Here is a 14,104-nt window from a genome sequence, read left to right as displayed (position 1 = left end):
GCTACAATATTCCTTCACGGTTATTTTCATGTGGCATTACAGGTGATCATGTACATCGATGCCGTCTCACTAGTTACGTAAGCCAGCTGAGAGCGGAGACCTCAGAAGAGCCCGACAGGCAAGAGCCTCTGGATAGGGAGCAGGCCTCTTCCTTTATGCTGAGAGCCTCCCCCAAACAGTCAGCTTATGTTACGTCCTGGGTGGTCATTAGTATGCCCTGCCTTTTAGGGTAGGAGGGGAAAGAGGGGATGTTTAGTTCATGCACACCGACATTGGCTAACTTTCAAAAAAATGTTTAAGAAGTTGGAATTGTCTTCACATCATTAAAACAACATTGTATTAAGAGTTGTGAGTAGTCTCAGATAACTGAGTTCAAATCCCTTTCTTTAAAAGTTAGAAACTTGGAGACCAAAGAAGTCATGGGCATGGTGTTTGCACACGGTTACAAAGGTACATGAAGGGAGAGCCGGCGAGAGAGTATGTCTCTCAGACGTTCCAAGGCAGGGTGATTTTTCCTTGATGCCGAAATAAAATCTAGTCTTTGCTTACGAGCAATGCCCACCTTCTGCCACCTGTGCAAATGTGGCCGTGTAGAGCGAACTCTGCATGTTGCAAAAGGTCCCCTCTGGAGCCGGCAGAGCCAACTCCCAGAGGGTCCAGAGCACCTGCCCCCGGGCCGGGCTTACCTGCACCTGTGTTTGCAAGGCCGCCCTCCACTCGATAGCCATGGTTCTTAGAATAGTAGCACCAGGGCCCACTGGCGGACCCCTGAGGCTTCCAGCAGCAACCACGCTGCTCACACGTGGCCTGCAATAGAGAAGTGGTCCAAGTAACTCCACTAGGGACTGGAACACTATCACTTACGGACGCGGTTTGAGCTTGTGATACCATTCCCTTCACTCTACAAACAAGGGAATCGCTGGCTAGAGAAACTGTGGCCTGCCCCAGTCCATGCAGATCTCATACTCAAAACCAATTTTTCTGGCCTGTGCCCCTTCCTGGTTATTGTTATTATATAACAATGTAGGGATGACAGTCCGTATCTGTCATCACAATAAAACTGAAAGATCTATTTAAATATTCTACACTACAATATAGTTACTATTGCCAGTAATCCAAAATTACAGTTGGAGCTTCATATATATAGGTTTCGGCTTAAAAACCCACCCTCTATCTTGGTTGTAGGAAACCATTAATCTGTCATATATGTGCCCCACAGTTTCCTCTTCTGTCCCTTACTTTACGTCATCTCTTGCATCTTGAAATCACTTTCCATTCCTCCCATCTCTGTCAAAACCCTACCCATCTCTACGAAGGCTCTCACCTTCTCCTTGATAATACCAATCCCTCTGTCTTCGAGCACCACAGTATGTCCTTCATGTCTTAGGAGTTCCTGTTTTCTTTCCCACTCATTGACTCTCTGGGTTTATCTCTTCTACTAGAATTGACAATAAGAAAACTGTATACAGTCTAACCAAACCTGTAATCCAAGATACTAAGCTTCATGGCCTCTGGCCCCATACTGAGTGAAGTGCTTCTGTTCTTCTTTCTCCCTTGTGTCTTCTTTTTCCTTTATATCTAAGACTCTTATTCTCTCTGTGCTTCTCATTACACGACTCCATTTGGCCTTACATGGCTGATCCTTGCTGCTGCAGAGCAAAGCCAGCCCCTCCTCTACCTGATTCCCATGGTCTTCCAAACTCCACACCCACCTTTTCTGCTCCAAGGAGGCAAGTATCTGCGCTAATCCAAGAGCAGCAGGTCAGGGCAAGACACCAGATGAAAAAAGGGGACGGAATACTACCAGAGTCTCGGTAAGGCCAACTGATCTACCTGGCATGCCATCCTACCTCAGCAGGCTAGCTGCCCTTCCATGCTCCAACAGCTGGACCGGGCACTGCTTCATCCTGTCCTGGGCATTTCCTGATCCTCAGCTATCTGTTCTAGTGGATCGCTCTTTTGCCTTCAACACAGCCTCTGGAGGTCCTGGTTCGTTTTGCCTCATCACTCTGCTCCAATCTGCAGCCTGTAGGCATTTTCTCTACTCCAAGAGGCTGACGTGGCTCAGGTTGCCTCCTCGGCCTGCATGTCCACCCTGCCCACGAGCCTCGCGCACCCCACCCTCTGGTGCATCTCCCACCCCCTCTCTCTTTGCCACTTCACCCACTCTGGCAGCACCTACACCATCCCAGTCTATACCCAAGGCTCGAGTTGTGATCATTTCTGTTTTCCACAGTTCCCACCTCTCGGCCTTTGTCCATGTTATGGGCTAAATTGTGTCCCCAGAAAAGACATGTGGAAGCCCTAATCCTCTGTACCTCAGAATGTGACCGTATTTGGAAATAGGATTGTTGCAGATGTAATTCATTAATATGACATCACACTGGAGTAGGTGGGCTCTTAAATCCATGATGACTGGTGTCTTTAAAAATGGGAAATTGGCCTGACCAGGCAGTGGCGCAGCGGATAGAGTGTCAGACTGGGACGCAGAGGACCCAGGTTCGAGACCCTGAGGTTGCCAGCTTGAGCAAGGGGTTACTCAGTCTGCTGAAGGCCCACAGTCAAGGCACATATGAGAAAGCAATCAATGAACAACGAAGGTGTCGCAATGAAACTGATGATTGATGCTTATCTCTCTCCGTTCCTGTCTGTCCCTATCTATCCCTCTCTCTGACTCTCTCTCTGTCCCTGTAAAAATGGGAAATTGGATGTACACACACTCACACACACACACACACACACAGAATGCCATGTGAAGTGATAAGCAGAGATTGGAGTGATGTAGTTATAAGCCAATGGACATCAAGAACTGATGTCCATCACCAGAATCTAGGAGAGTCAAGGAATGGATTCTTTCTCAGAGTCCTCAGAAGGAACCAACCCTGCCCACACCTTGGTTTTGGACATTAGCTTCCAGAAATAATGAGAAAAGAAAAAAAAAAGAAAATTAAAAAACATCTTTTGGTGTTAGGACCTTCAGACAAACCAAAGCATCAACTCTTAAGCATTGCACAGATGGTCCCAGGCCACTGACAACAGGATGGCCACAGAGATCAATGTGGGAGTGCCATGTGCCCAGGCAAGACCTGCAGCAAGAGGCTTTCTGGGTCTGATACAATCCTGCCTTTTCATGTCAGTGGACTTCACCCCGAAGGCTGTACTTAGTGTTCATTCATTCTCAGTGTGGAAAGTGACTGATATGGCAGGTGCAAGGTATTTCACAGTCATGGCAGCTGGACTTCAGCTGATGATCTTGAAACCCTGCCCTGATGTCAATATGCGGATGCCTGCACTATCTCTAATCTGGTATTTATTGCCTTCTTCTTCCAGAGCACGGCTCTTGAAACTTTGTCCTTACTCTAAATGTTTTGTGCATGTGAATGACTTTTTACTGTAGACTCAGATAACCTTTTGGAATTCTGGAAGGAAAAGGAGAGTCAGAGAAAGGGCAAGAAACAGAGGCTGTAACAGAGTCAGAGAGAACCAGTGAAGCGAATAGTGTGGCCAGAGGAAAGGACAGAACCATTCCAGGATAACTGAGTCCCAAGTCTTGCATTGGACATTCTTACACTAAAAAGAAGTATTGGCCCTGGCCAGGTGGCTCAGTGGATGAAACACTGTCCCAATGCAATGAGGTTATCGGTTCAATCCCTGGTCAAGACATATATGAGAAGCAATCAATGAGTGTACAAGTAAATGAAACTAAGTGAAACAATGAGTTGATGCTTCTCTCTCTCTCTCCCTCTTTCTCTTTAGTGAATGAACTTTTAAAAAATATAAAACTATTAATTGTTTATCTGAAAGTCAAATTGAACTCGTCTGTCTGCACTTTTATTTGCTGATCTGTCAACCCCAAAGAATCTCGCAGCTCTTTCTGCCTCTCCCGAAGCTATGCCGCCACACCTGCATGGACACAGGACTCATTTGCCCGAGCCACGAAGAGCTGCAATGCAAACAACTCTCTGTGAGTTTTAAACAGAAAACAAAAGATACACACACACACACACACACACAATAAGTAAATAAATAAATAAAATTAAAAAAAAAAAACCTCCAACAGCATAAACTCTTAAATGGAAACAAGAGCCATAACGCAAACCTTTGTGGGTAGCTGCTCAGGGATGCAGTTGATCCGCTCCAGTTCGCTGACCACCGGGCAGTCGGCAGGGTCGGGAGGGGTGCTTGTCCCGGGACCTTCGATTACCCCAAAAGCAAAGGTAAAACGACTATCAGACAGACTTACTGTCACGGGCATTCAATATCCCCATGGTTCTCAACACCTCCAGGTACGCAAACTCCGCTACCCCGATTGGGTTTCACGCTCACGGGCTGGAAATGCATTCGCTTTCCAAAGCCTCACAGCGCTCCTGCTGACTGCGCGCACCTCTCTGCACACCCATGTCGTCTCCTTTCACCAGCGAGGCCCTCCCCAGTGACACGGCGCTGCAAGAGCAAGGCGCCTGACTCTGGCCTTCGACTGGAAGCTCAGGGAGGCAGAAACCAAGGCTGCCTTTTCTGGTCCAGGGGTCGGCGCAACAGTGCCCTGTGGGCCGAACCAGGTCACAGCCTGACTGTTAAGTATGGCTGGACCCCAGCCACCCCAGTTTCTTGTGCATTGTCTAGATCTGCTTTCCTCCAGTCCCAGCAGCTGGGTCACCACGGCTTTGCACACGGAACCTGTGCAGACTACGCTGTTGACTGGAATGTTACTAATCGAACCAGAGTAACCTCAGTTCTGCCTTGCTCAGTCGACAGGCAGTCCCTCCTGAATGTCATCACTCAGCACAAGGGACACATCTGAGTGACGGCGGTCTCAGGTAAACGTCAGTCTCGCATGACATCAAATGTGAAGGGAGCCCACCAGCCCAGAAACTGACAGCTAGAACCCGCCCAAGGGCTTTGATTCTGATTTAAAAGCGAGTGAAAGTTTAAAAGGCACATTTAATACACTCAAAGGTGAGGAAGTGAGACTTCTAAGACACTGCAGTGAATGAATAACATTAAGTTAAAACAATGAGGCTTTTCATCGGTTTTCTTTTCATTAGGGTTTCTAATCCAAAACTGCTGGATCACTTGGGGTGATGGGCGCACAACACAATCAACAGTTCAAGTGCTACAGAGATGTTCACCTGAAACCTATGTACTCTGATCGATGTCACCCCATTAAATTAAACTTCTAAATAAAAATAGAATAAAAAATGTATATAAAAACAAATGTTATAAAAAACTGCTGGATTAAAAGAACTGCATAGTTGTGCCAGTTTCTGCATAAGGTCTCAAGTTCCATTTTCAGAATCAGAGAATTTTAAGGAATGGACAAACTTTGAGAGTATTTCATCTAACTTCCCATGAAAGTAGGAAGTACTAGGACCAGGAATGAGATCAAAGGCCCAGGTCTCCTCTGGCCACAGACTGACCCTTCAGTGACTGACAGGTAAGAAATCAGCCCCTCTTTTGGACTGAAAGAGTCAATAAACTTTTTTCAATCTTTAAAATTTTTTCAATTATAGTTTACATTCAATATGAACCTGCATTGGTTTCAGATGTACAGCAAAGTGGTTAGAAAGTCATGGACTTTACAATAAACTTTTAATAAAATAACTCTGGGAATGGTTATTATTATTATTTTTTTAATTTATTAAATTTAATGCAGTGACATTGATAAATCAGGGTACATATGTTGAGAGAAAACATCTCTAGATTATTTTGACATTTGATTGTGCTGTATACCCCTCCCCCAAAGTTAAATTGTCTTCTGTCACCTTCTATCTGGTTTTCTTTGTGCCCCTCCCCTCCCCCAACCCCTCTCTCCTTCTTCACCCCATCCCCCCTCCCCCCACCCCCCACCCCTATTGCCATCACATTCTTGTTCATGTCTCTGAGTCTCATTTTTATGTCCCTTCTATGTATGAATTCATGTAGTTCTTAGTTTTTTTTTCTGATTTACTTATTTCACTCCGTATAATGTTATCAAGGTCCATCCATGTTATTGTAAAGGATCCAATGTCATCATTTCTTATGGCTGAGTAGTACTCCATAGTATATATGTACCAAAGCTTTTTAATCCACTCGTCCTCTGACGGACACTTGGGTTGTTTCCAGATCTTCGCTATTGTGAACAATGCTGCCACAAACATGGGGGTGCATTTCTCCTTTTCGAGCCGTTCTATGGTGTCCTTGGGGTATATTCCTAAAAGTGGGATAGCTGGGTCAAAAGGCAGTTCGATTTTCAGTTTTTTGAGGAATCTCCATACTGTTTTCCACAGAGGCTGCACCAGTCTGCATTCTCACCAGCAGTGCAGGAGGGTTCCCTTTTCTCCACATCCTCGCCAGCACTTATTCTGTGTTGTTTTGTTGATGAGTGCCATTCTGACTGATGTGAGGTGATATCTCATTGTGGTTTTAATTTGCATTTCTCTAATGATTAGTGATGTTGAGCATTTTTTCATATGCCTGTTGGCCATCTGTATGTCCTCTTTGGAGAAGTGTCTATTCATCTCTTTTGCCCATTTTTGGATTGGATTGTTTGTCTTCCTGGTGTTGAGATTTACGAGTTCTTTATAAATTTTGGTTATTAACCCCTTATCAGATGTATTGTCAAATATGTTCTCCCATTGTGTAGTTTGTCTTTTTATTCTGTTCTTGTTGTCTTTAGCTGTGCAAAAGCTTTTTAGTTTGATATAGTCCCATTTGTTTATCCTGTCTTTTATTTCACTTCCCCATGGAGATAAATCATCAAATATATTGCTCCGAGAGATGTCGGAGAGCTTACTGCCTATGTTTTCTTCTAAGATGCTTATGGTTTTACGGCCTACATTTAAGTCTTTTATCCATTTTGAGTTTATTTTTGTGAGTGGTGTAAGCTGGTGATCTAGATTCATTTTTTTGCAGGTAGCTGTCCAATTTTCCCAACACCATTTGTTAAAGAGGCTGTCTTTACTCCATTGTATTTCCTTGCCTCCTTTGTCAAATATCAGTTGTCCATAGAACTGTGAGTTTATTTCTGGGTTCTCTGTTCTGTTCCATTGATCTATATGCCTGTTCTTATGCCAGTACCAGGCTGTTTTGAGTACAATGGCCTTGTAGTATAACTTGATATGAGGAAGTGTGATACCTCCCACTTTATTCTTCTTTTTTAAGATTGCTGAGGCTATTCGTGTTCTCTTTTGGTTCCACATAAATTTTTGGAATATGTGTTCTATATCTTTGAAGTATGTCATTGGTATTTTAATTGGTATTGCATTGAATTTATAGATTGCTTTGGGTAATATAGACATTTTAATGATGTTTATTCTTCCTAACCATGAGCACGGTATATGCTTCCACTTGTTTGTATCTTCCTTGATTTCTTTTATCAATGCTTTGTAATTTTCTGAGTACAAGTCTTTAATCTCCTTGGTTAAGTTTATTCCTAGGTACTTTATTTTTTTAGTTGTAATTGTGAAGGGGATTGTTTCCTTAATTTCTCTTTCTGACTGTTCATTGTTGGTGTATAAAAATGCCTCTGATTTCTGAGTATTGATTTTATATCCTGCCACTTTGCTGAATTCATTTATCAGGTCCAGTAGCTTTTTGACTGAGACTTTAGGGTTTTCTATATACAATATCATATCATCTGCAAATAATGATAGTTTTACTTCTTCTTTTCCCACTTGAATTCCTTTTATTTCTTCTTCTTGTCTGATAGCTGTGGCTAGGACTTCCAGGACTATGTTAAATAAGAGTGGTGAAAGGGGGCACCCCTGCCTTGTTCCTGATCTTAAGGGTATTGCATTTAATTTTTGCCCATTGAGTATGATGTTGGCTGTGGGTTTCTCATAGATGGCTTTTATCATGTTGAGGTATGTTCCCTGTATTCCCACTTTGCTGAGAGTTTTGATCATGAATGGGTGCTGGATTTTATCAAATGCTTTTTCTGCATCTATTGAAATTATCATATGGTTTTTCTCCTTCTTTTTGTTTATGTGATGAATCACATTGATTGATTTACGAATATTGTACCATCCTTGCCTCCCCAGAATAAATCCCACTTGATCATGGTGTATGATTTTTTCCATATATTGTTGGATCCTGTTTGCTAATATTTTGTTGAAGATTTTAGCATCTATATTCATCAGAGATATTGGCCTATAATTTTCTTTCTTTGTGTTGTCTTTGCCTGGTTTTGGAATCAGAATTATGCTCGCCTCATAAAAGAAGCTTGGAAGTCTTCCTTCCTCTTGAATTTTTTGAAATAGTTTGAGAAGGATAGGAGTTAGTTCTTCTTTGAATATTTGGTAGAATTCTGTTGTGAAGCCATCGGGCCCTGGACTTTTCTTTGTTGGGAGTTTTTTTATAACTGTTTCGATCTTCTTTGTTGTAATCGGTCTGTTTAGGTTTTCTGATTCTTCCAGATTGATTTTTGGAAGATTGTATGTTTCAAGGAATTTGTCTATTTCATCTAGGTTGTCTAGTTTTTTGGCATACAGTTCTTCATAGTATTTTCTTACAATATTTTGTATTTCTGTTATGTCAGTTGTTATTTCTCCTCTCTCATTTCTAATTTTATTTATTTGAGTCCGCTCTCTCTCTTTTTCTTGGTGAGTCTAGTTAAAGGTTCATCAATCTTGTTTACCTTTTCAAAGAACCAGCTCCTAGTTTCATTGATCTTCTGTATTGTTTCTTTAGCCTCTATGTCATTTATTTCTGCTCTGATCTTTATTATTTCCTTCCTTCTACTACATTTGGGCTTTACTTGCTGTTCTTTTTCTAATTCTTTTAGATGCAGGGTTAAGTTGTTTATTTGAGCTTTTTCTAGCTTCTGAAAGTGTGCCTATAGTGCTATGAACTTCCCTCTCAGCACTGCTTTTGCTGTGTTCCATAAATTTTGAGTTGTTGTATGCTCATTGTCATTCGTTTCTAGGAATTTTTTTATTTCTTCTTTGATCTCATTCTTAATCCATTCATTATTTAACAACCTGCTATTTAGTTTCCATGTGTTTGAGAATTTTTGAGCTTTTCTGTTTCATTTCTAGTTTCATGCCGTTGTGATCGGAGAAAGTGCTTGATACAATTTCAGTCTTCTTAAATTTGTTGAGAGCACTTTTGTGCCCTAACATGTGGTCTATCCTAGAGAATGTACCATGAGCACTTGAAAAAAATGTATATTCTGCTGCTTTAGGGTGAAAGGTTCTGAAGATATCTATTAAATCGAGTTGATCTAGTGTTTCCAATAAGTCTGCTGTTTCTTTGTTAATTTTCTTTCTTGAGGATCTATCTAGTGATGTTAGAGGGGTATTGAAATCCCCTACTATTATAGTATTGCTGTTGATCTCACCCTTTAAATCCATCAAAGTCTGCTTTATATATTTAGGTGCTCCTATATTAGGTGCATAGATATTTATAATAGTTATATCTTCCTGTTGGATTACTCCCTTTATCATTATGTAGTGGCCTTCTTTATCTCTTACTATATTCTTTGTCTTAAAGTCCAATTTATCTGATATAAGTATTGCTACCCCAGCTTTTTTTTCATTTCCGTTTGCATGAAACATTTTTTTCCATCCTTTTACCTTCAGTCTATGTGTGTCTTTTGTTCTAAGGTGTGTCTCTTGTAGACAACATATGTATGAGTCCTGTTTCCTTATCCACACAGCTACCCTATGTCTTTTGATTGGATCATTTAATCCATTTACATTTAAGGTTATTATTGATACATAGTTGTTTATTGCCATTTTCTTCTTTAAAGGTGTATTCCTTTTTTTTTGCTGTATTCTTTTACCACTTTGATCTGTTTACACCAGGCCCCTTAATATTTCCTGCAGCATTGGTTTGGTTGTAATGAATTCCTTGAGTTGTTTTTTGTCTGGGAAGCTTTTTATTTCTCCTTCGATTTTAAACGATAGCCTTGCTGGATAAAGTAGTCTTGGTTGTAGGTTCTTGTTCTGCATTACTTTGAATATTTCTTGCCATTCCCTTCTGGCCTCAAGTGTTTCTGTTGAGAAGTCAGATGTCATCCTTTATGGGGGCTTCTTTGTAGGTGATAACTTTTTTTTCTCTTGCAGCTTTTAATATTTTCTCTTTATCGCTTAGCTTTGGTATTTTAATTATGATGTGTCTTGGTGTAGGTTTCTTTGGGTTTCTCTTTAATGGAGTCCTCTGTGCTTCTTGGATTTGTGAGAGTTTCTCTTGCATTAATTTAGGGAAGTTTTCAGCTATGATATGATTGAACAAAGTCTCTATCCCTTGTTCTTTTTCTTCTTCTTCAGGAACCCCTATGATGCAGATGTTATTTCTCTTCATGTTGTCACAGAGCTCTCTAAGAGTTTCCTCTGACTTTTTGAGTCTTTTTTCTCTTTTATTCTCTGCTTTCATGCCTTCATTCCAGTTGTCCTCTAACTCGCTGATTCGATCCTCTGCTCTATCTATCCTGTTTTTAATTCCTTCCATTGTGGTCTTTATTTCTGATATTGTATTTGCCATCTCCAACTGATTCTTTTTTATACTTGCTATTTCTTTATTTAGGTTTTCAAACTGCCCCTCCATTGTTGTTCTAAGATCCCTAAGCATCCTTACAATCATTATTTTGAACTCCACATCTGGAAGTTTGATTATTTCCATATCACTCAGTTCATCTCTCGAAGGTGTCTCTTGTGGTTTCATTTGGATTGCACTCCTTTGTCTTCTCATCCTCTTTTTTTTGTTTTATTTGTAGAGTTGGTTGAGTCTAGGCTTGGTGTTGTCTGTCTCCAGTTTTCAGTTGTGTTATTTCTAGGTCTTCTTGGGTTGGTATCAGCTGTTATCTGTAACCCACTTTCGGATTTGGGCAGCTTTGAAGTCTTGATTTGTTTGTTTTCTTAACAGGTGATAGTCTTGTTTACTGATCTCAGCAGGGGGCTTCCTTGAAACTGTATCCAGGAATGCGATGAGTGTAACCTGAGACTCTGAAGGCCTCTTTAGCCAGCTAGACTCACTGGGGGCAGGGTGTTTTCTCAGCTTCAGTAGGGGGAGGTGTATCTCAGATCTCCATGGAGACCTGAGTTACTGCCCCTCCTCCCCACTTCTTGTTTTCAGCTGTGTCTTGTTGCGCTGATTGGAGCTGGAGAGATGTCCAGAGATCTCTGATCTGGAAGCACTTCAGCTCTGTTTTGTGAAAGGTTCAGTCCCTCCCCCAGCTATGGCTGCCTCCAGCACAGCTGAGTCAGCCCTTTTAGCTCGTCTCCTGCATTCCTTATCCCCTCACAGTCTGTCCCTCTCCCTGTCCTCTCCACCTGGGAGATAAGCTGGTCCTTTCAACGCACCTCGCTCCCTGGTCGCCAGGCAAGTGGCTGTGAGCAGTAGTTTCTGCTCCCCTCCCACCGAGATCCTCTCTGGGCTCTCAGCCCCACCCCACCCCCTCCGTTCCGGCAAGCAGAGGAGGTTCAGGCACTCCCTACCAGGACTCCTGTGATTTCCTCTTTGCTCCTTGGTTTTTGAGAGCCGTTCTTGCAGTTCAGAGTTGGTTTTTCATGCTGATTTTTCCTAAATTGATTTGTATTCTAGTTTGGTGGTGAGAGCTGGGCATCTGTGCATCTGCCTACTCCGCTGCCATCTTTTTCTTCTTATTATTTTTTTTAAAGAACCAAACTTTAGACTAAAATACTTCCATGGATTATATGCTTATTTGACTGCCCTTTGTATAAGGGTATCGTCCATGATCATTGTTAACAAAACTGGAACTAGTCAATGGAATTGGGCAAATACATTTCACGTCAGCTGTGGGGTCCTGCACTGTGCTGATTGGGAAATGAATGTGTCAGGACCTAGGCCTACAGTGAATCGCTGCTGAGTGGTCCCAGTTTGGCTGAGTGCTCCCAACACATACAACACACACACACACACTCCCAGCAAAGAACACGAAGCATCTCCTCCCTGCCACTCCGGAGGACGTTGCTCTGGTAAGAGCAGCACATGGAGGGAGAACACCAGAGCGCCTTGTTACCTTTGGACTCGGAAGACTCTCTGGCAGAAAGCACGAAGAGAGGGATAGTGATGATGAACAGGATGAGCAGGAGGGCGATGAGCGTCAGCTCCAACTTAGTGAAATCTTTACACTTCGTTCTCGCCATCTACAAAAGGTGAAAACAGTTTTAGATCAGAAAACAATCCAAAATTTCCTACAGTTATTGATGTATGGCTAGTAAGTTTTCTGTTTTGTTTTGGATTTGTTTGTTTGTTTTTAGCTAAGTAGGTTTTTTAACAGAAATATATGCCCCGGTAGATGAATAACAAATCCCATGGACCCATCATCTAGAATAAAAATTACCAACTGACGGCCAATCTCGTGCTTATTCCAACTTCCTTCTCTCCCTAACCTTGCAGTACTGTTAAGCAAATCTCAGATTTCATATCTTTTCGTCTAAAAATGTTGAAGCGTATTTCTTTTTTGTTTCACTTTTGTTTATTGATTTGAGCAAGAGAGGAAGGAAGAGAGAGGGAGAGACACAGCATCCTGCAAAGGGGGCCAATGGGATTGTCCGTCTAGGAGCTTTAGGAACTCACAGATTTACACACATTACATCCATATTTACCCTTTGATATTATTATTATTAGTGCTCATGTTGTTGCATCTTTTACCCAGTGGGAGTCTCTTCAAGTTGGTTCCCTATAGTGTTGACAGTGTCCTTGCATTCTGGTATAACATGGTGACTTAGCCTCATATTGTTCATTTCCTGCCCCCAGTCCCAAACCAAACAACTCTAAGCAGCACTTGTTCTTTTTAGTGGGGAGAGGATTCAGACACCATAATCTGGATGAAAGCTAGTGAATTTAACTAGACTTCTAGATCAGGAGGGCCCTAGGGGTCATCTTGACCTGTGGCTGCCTTTGCAGTCCCCAAAGGAGGCCATGAGGATTTTCAATTTCAAAAAATATACCAAAATTATACATTTACTTATGTTAGACTTGTTAGGAAGCTTGGCTAAGAGTTAGATACTTTTTCAAGAAGTTTAAATCAGATGTTCAGCACCTACTTTTGCCCTAACCCATCTAATCACTCTCAGGGGGTTAGGCTTGGGCATCTGATTATATAAATGTTTTAAGCTGTACAGGTAGGTGACTGCTATGCAACTATGTTGCAGAAACAGTGAACCTACTATGAGTTCACAAGTTGTAATAAACATGTTTTACTAAGCAAACATATTAAGACATGGTGTCCACAAAGTTAAAAAAAATAACACTGGAACCAAAAGATGAGTCGAGCCCCTTCCGTTTATAGTTAAGTAAGGTAAGCTATACTAGGTGAAGCGCCTTGCTCTAAGTCACATAATGTGGGATCAGAGCCCAAATTGTCCCACTAGGTGAATGTAGTTTTCTTGGGCTACAAAGTCTATCTACTTGGCAATAGCTTATCTGGGTGGGGACCTTATGAATGGAATACTCTGGAACCGACTACGACCTCAGTCTTCAACACCGTGCCTCAACCTATTCCTGTCACCCTCTTCCAACCTGCTCTTGTCCTAATAAGTTGTGTCTGTCCTGACGTCCTCCATCAGATTTGACTTAAGGTCCTGCGTTCCTGACAACGAAGGACCTGATACATACTAACTGATTACGATAAGCTGCCTTGCAGTTGAAAACCCTCCTCCTGCACACATCGGACTCTCAGGACCTCCAACCACAGAACTTTCCACGTGGATGGTGTTGTCCCTCTGTGGAAGCTGGCACAGCGTGTGTCATCCCCCATTCATCGCCCCCGTCAAATAAACTACAGCCCCTCCACATCGCCCAAGGATCCTTCGTGCTCCTGAAGCACACTGAAATCGAACGCAGGATGCTCAGGTGCTTGGATGCTCAATGTAGATTGCATTTTAAGTAAAAAAAAATTGAATCTTAAATAAAGATCCATAAAATTCAAAACCTAAGAACAGTATCTTTATAGTTAAAGACCCACCATAAATTGGACTTGGAAGTATTTTCTCACTACTAACAAAGGGTTAGGCAAAGTCACACACATGCACACTCATTCAATCTCTCCGTGCTAGGGCAAGCGACAGAGGAGCCTGTGCCCAGAGAGCAACTGGACTGCTCAGAGGGGTGGGTGTTGATTCACTGTCTAGCTATGGAGCAGAGAAGCATCACAAATGTC

At 42.1% G+C, this 14,104-nt stretch overlaps 1 protein-coding gene across 7 annotated transcripts in view; it reads right to left on the bottom strand.

Moving 5' to 3' along the window:
- Nucleotides 1–14,104, bottom strand: part of MGAM (maltase-glucoamylase) — a 74,847-nt gene that overhangs the window by 48,757 nt on the left and 11,986 nt on the right. For all 7 annotated transcript variants that reach the window (XM_066262482.1, XM_066262478.1, XM_066262481.1 and 4 more), the window contains 3 exons: nucleotides 11,960–12,086; nucleotides 4,100–4,194; nucleotides 687–807 (listed from right to left, as the gene is read on the bottom strand). In XM_066262482.1, the coding sequence (XP_066118579.1) occupies nucleotides 687–807; nucleotides 4,100–4,194; nucleotides 11,960–12,086 (343 nt within the window). The remainder of the gene's footprint in view (nucleotides 1–686; nucleotides 808–4,099; nucleotides 4,195–11,959; nucleotides 12,087–14,104) is intronic.

The sequence above is a fragment of the Saccopteryx bilineata genome, chromosome 2, assembly GCF_036850765.1.
Source record: "Saccopteryx bilineata isolate mSacBil1 chromosome 2, mSacBil1_pri_phased_curated, whole genome shotgun sequence".
In the NCBI taxonomy this organism is placed as follows: Eukaryota; Metazoa; Chordata; class Mammalia; order Chiroptera; family Emballonuridae; genus Saccopteryx; species Saccopteryx bilineata.
This window is presented reverse-complemented; position numbering and strand designations above follow the sequence as displayed.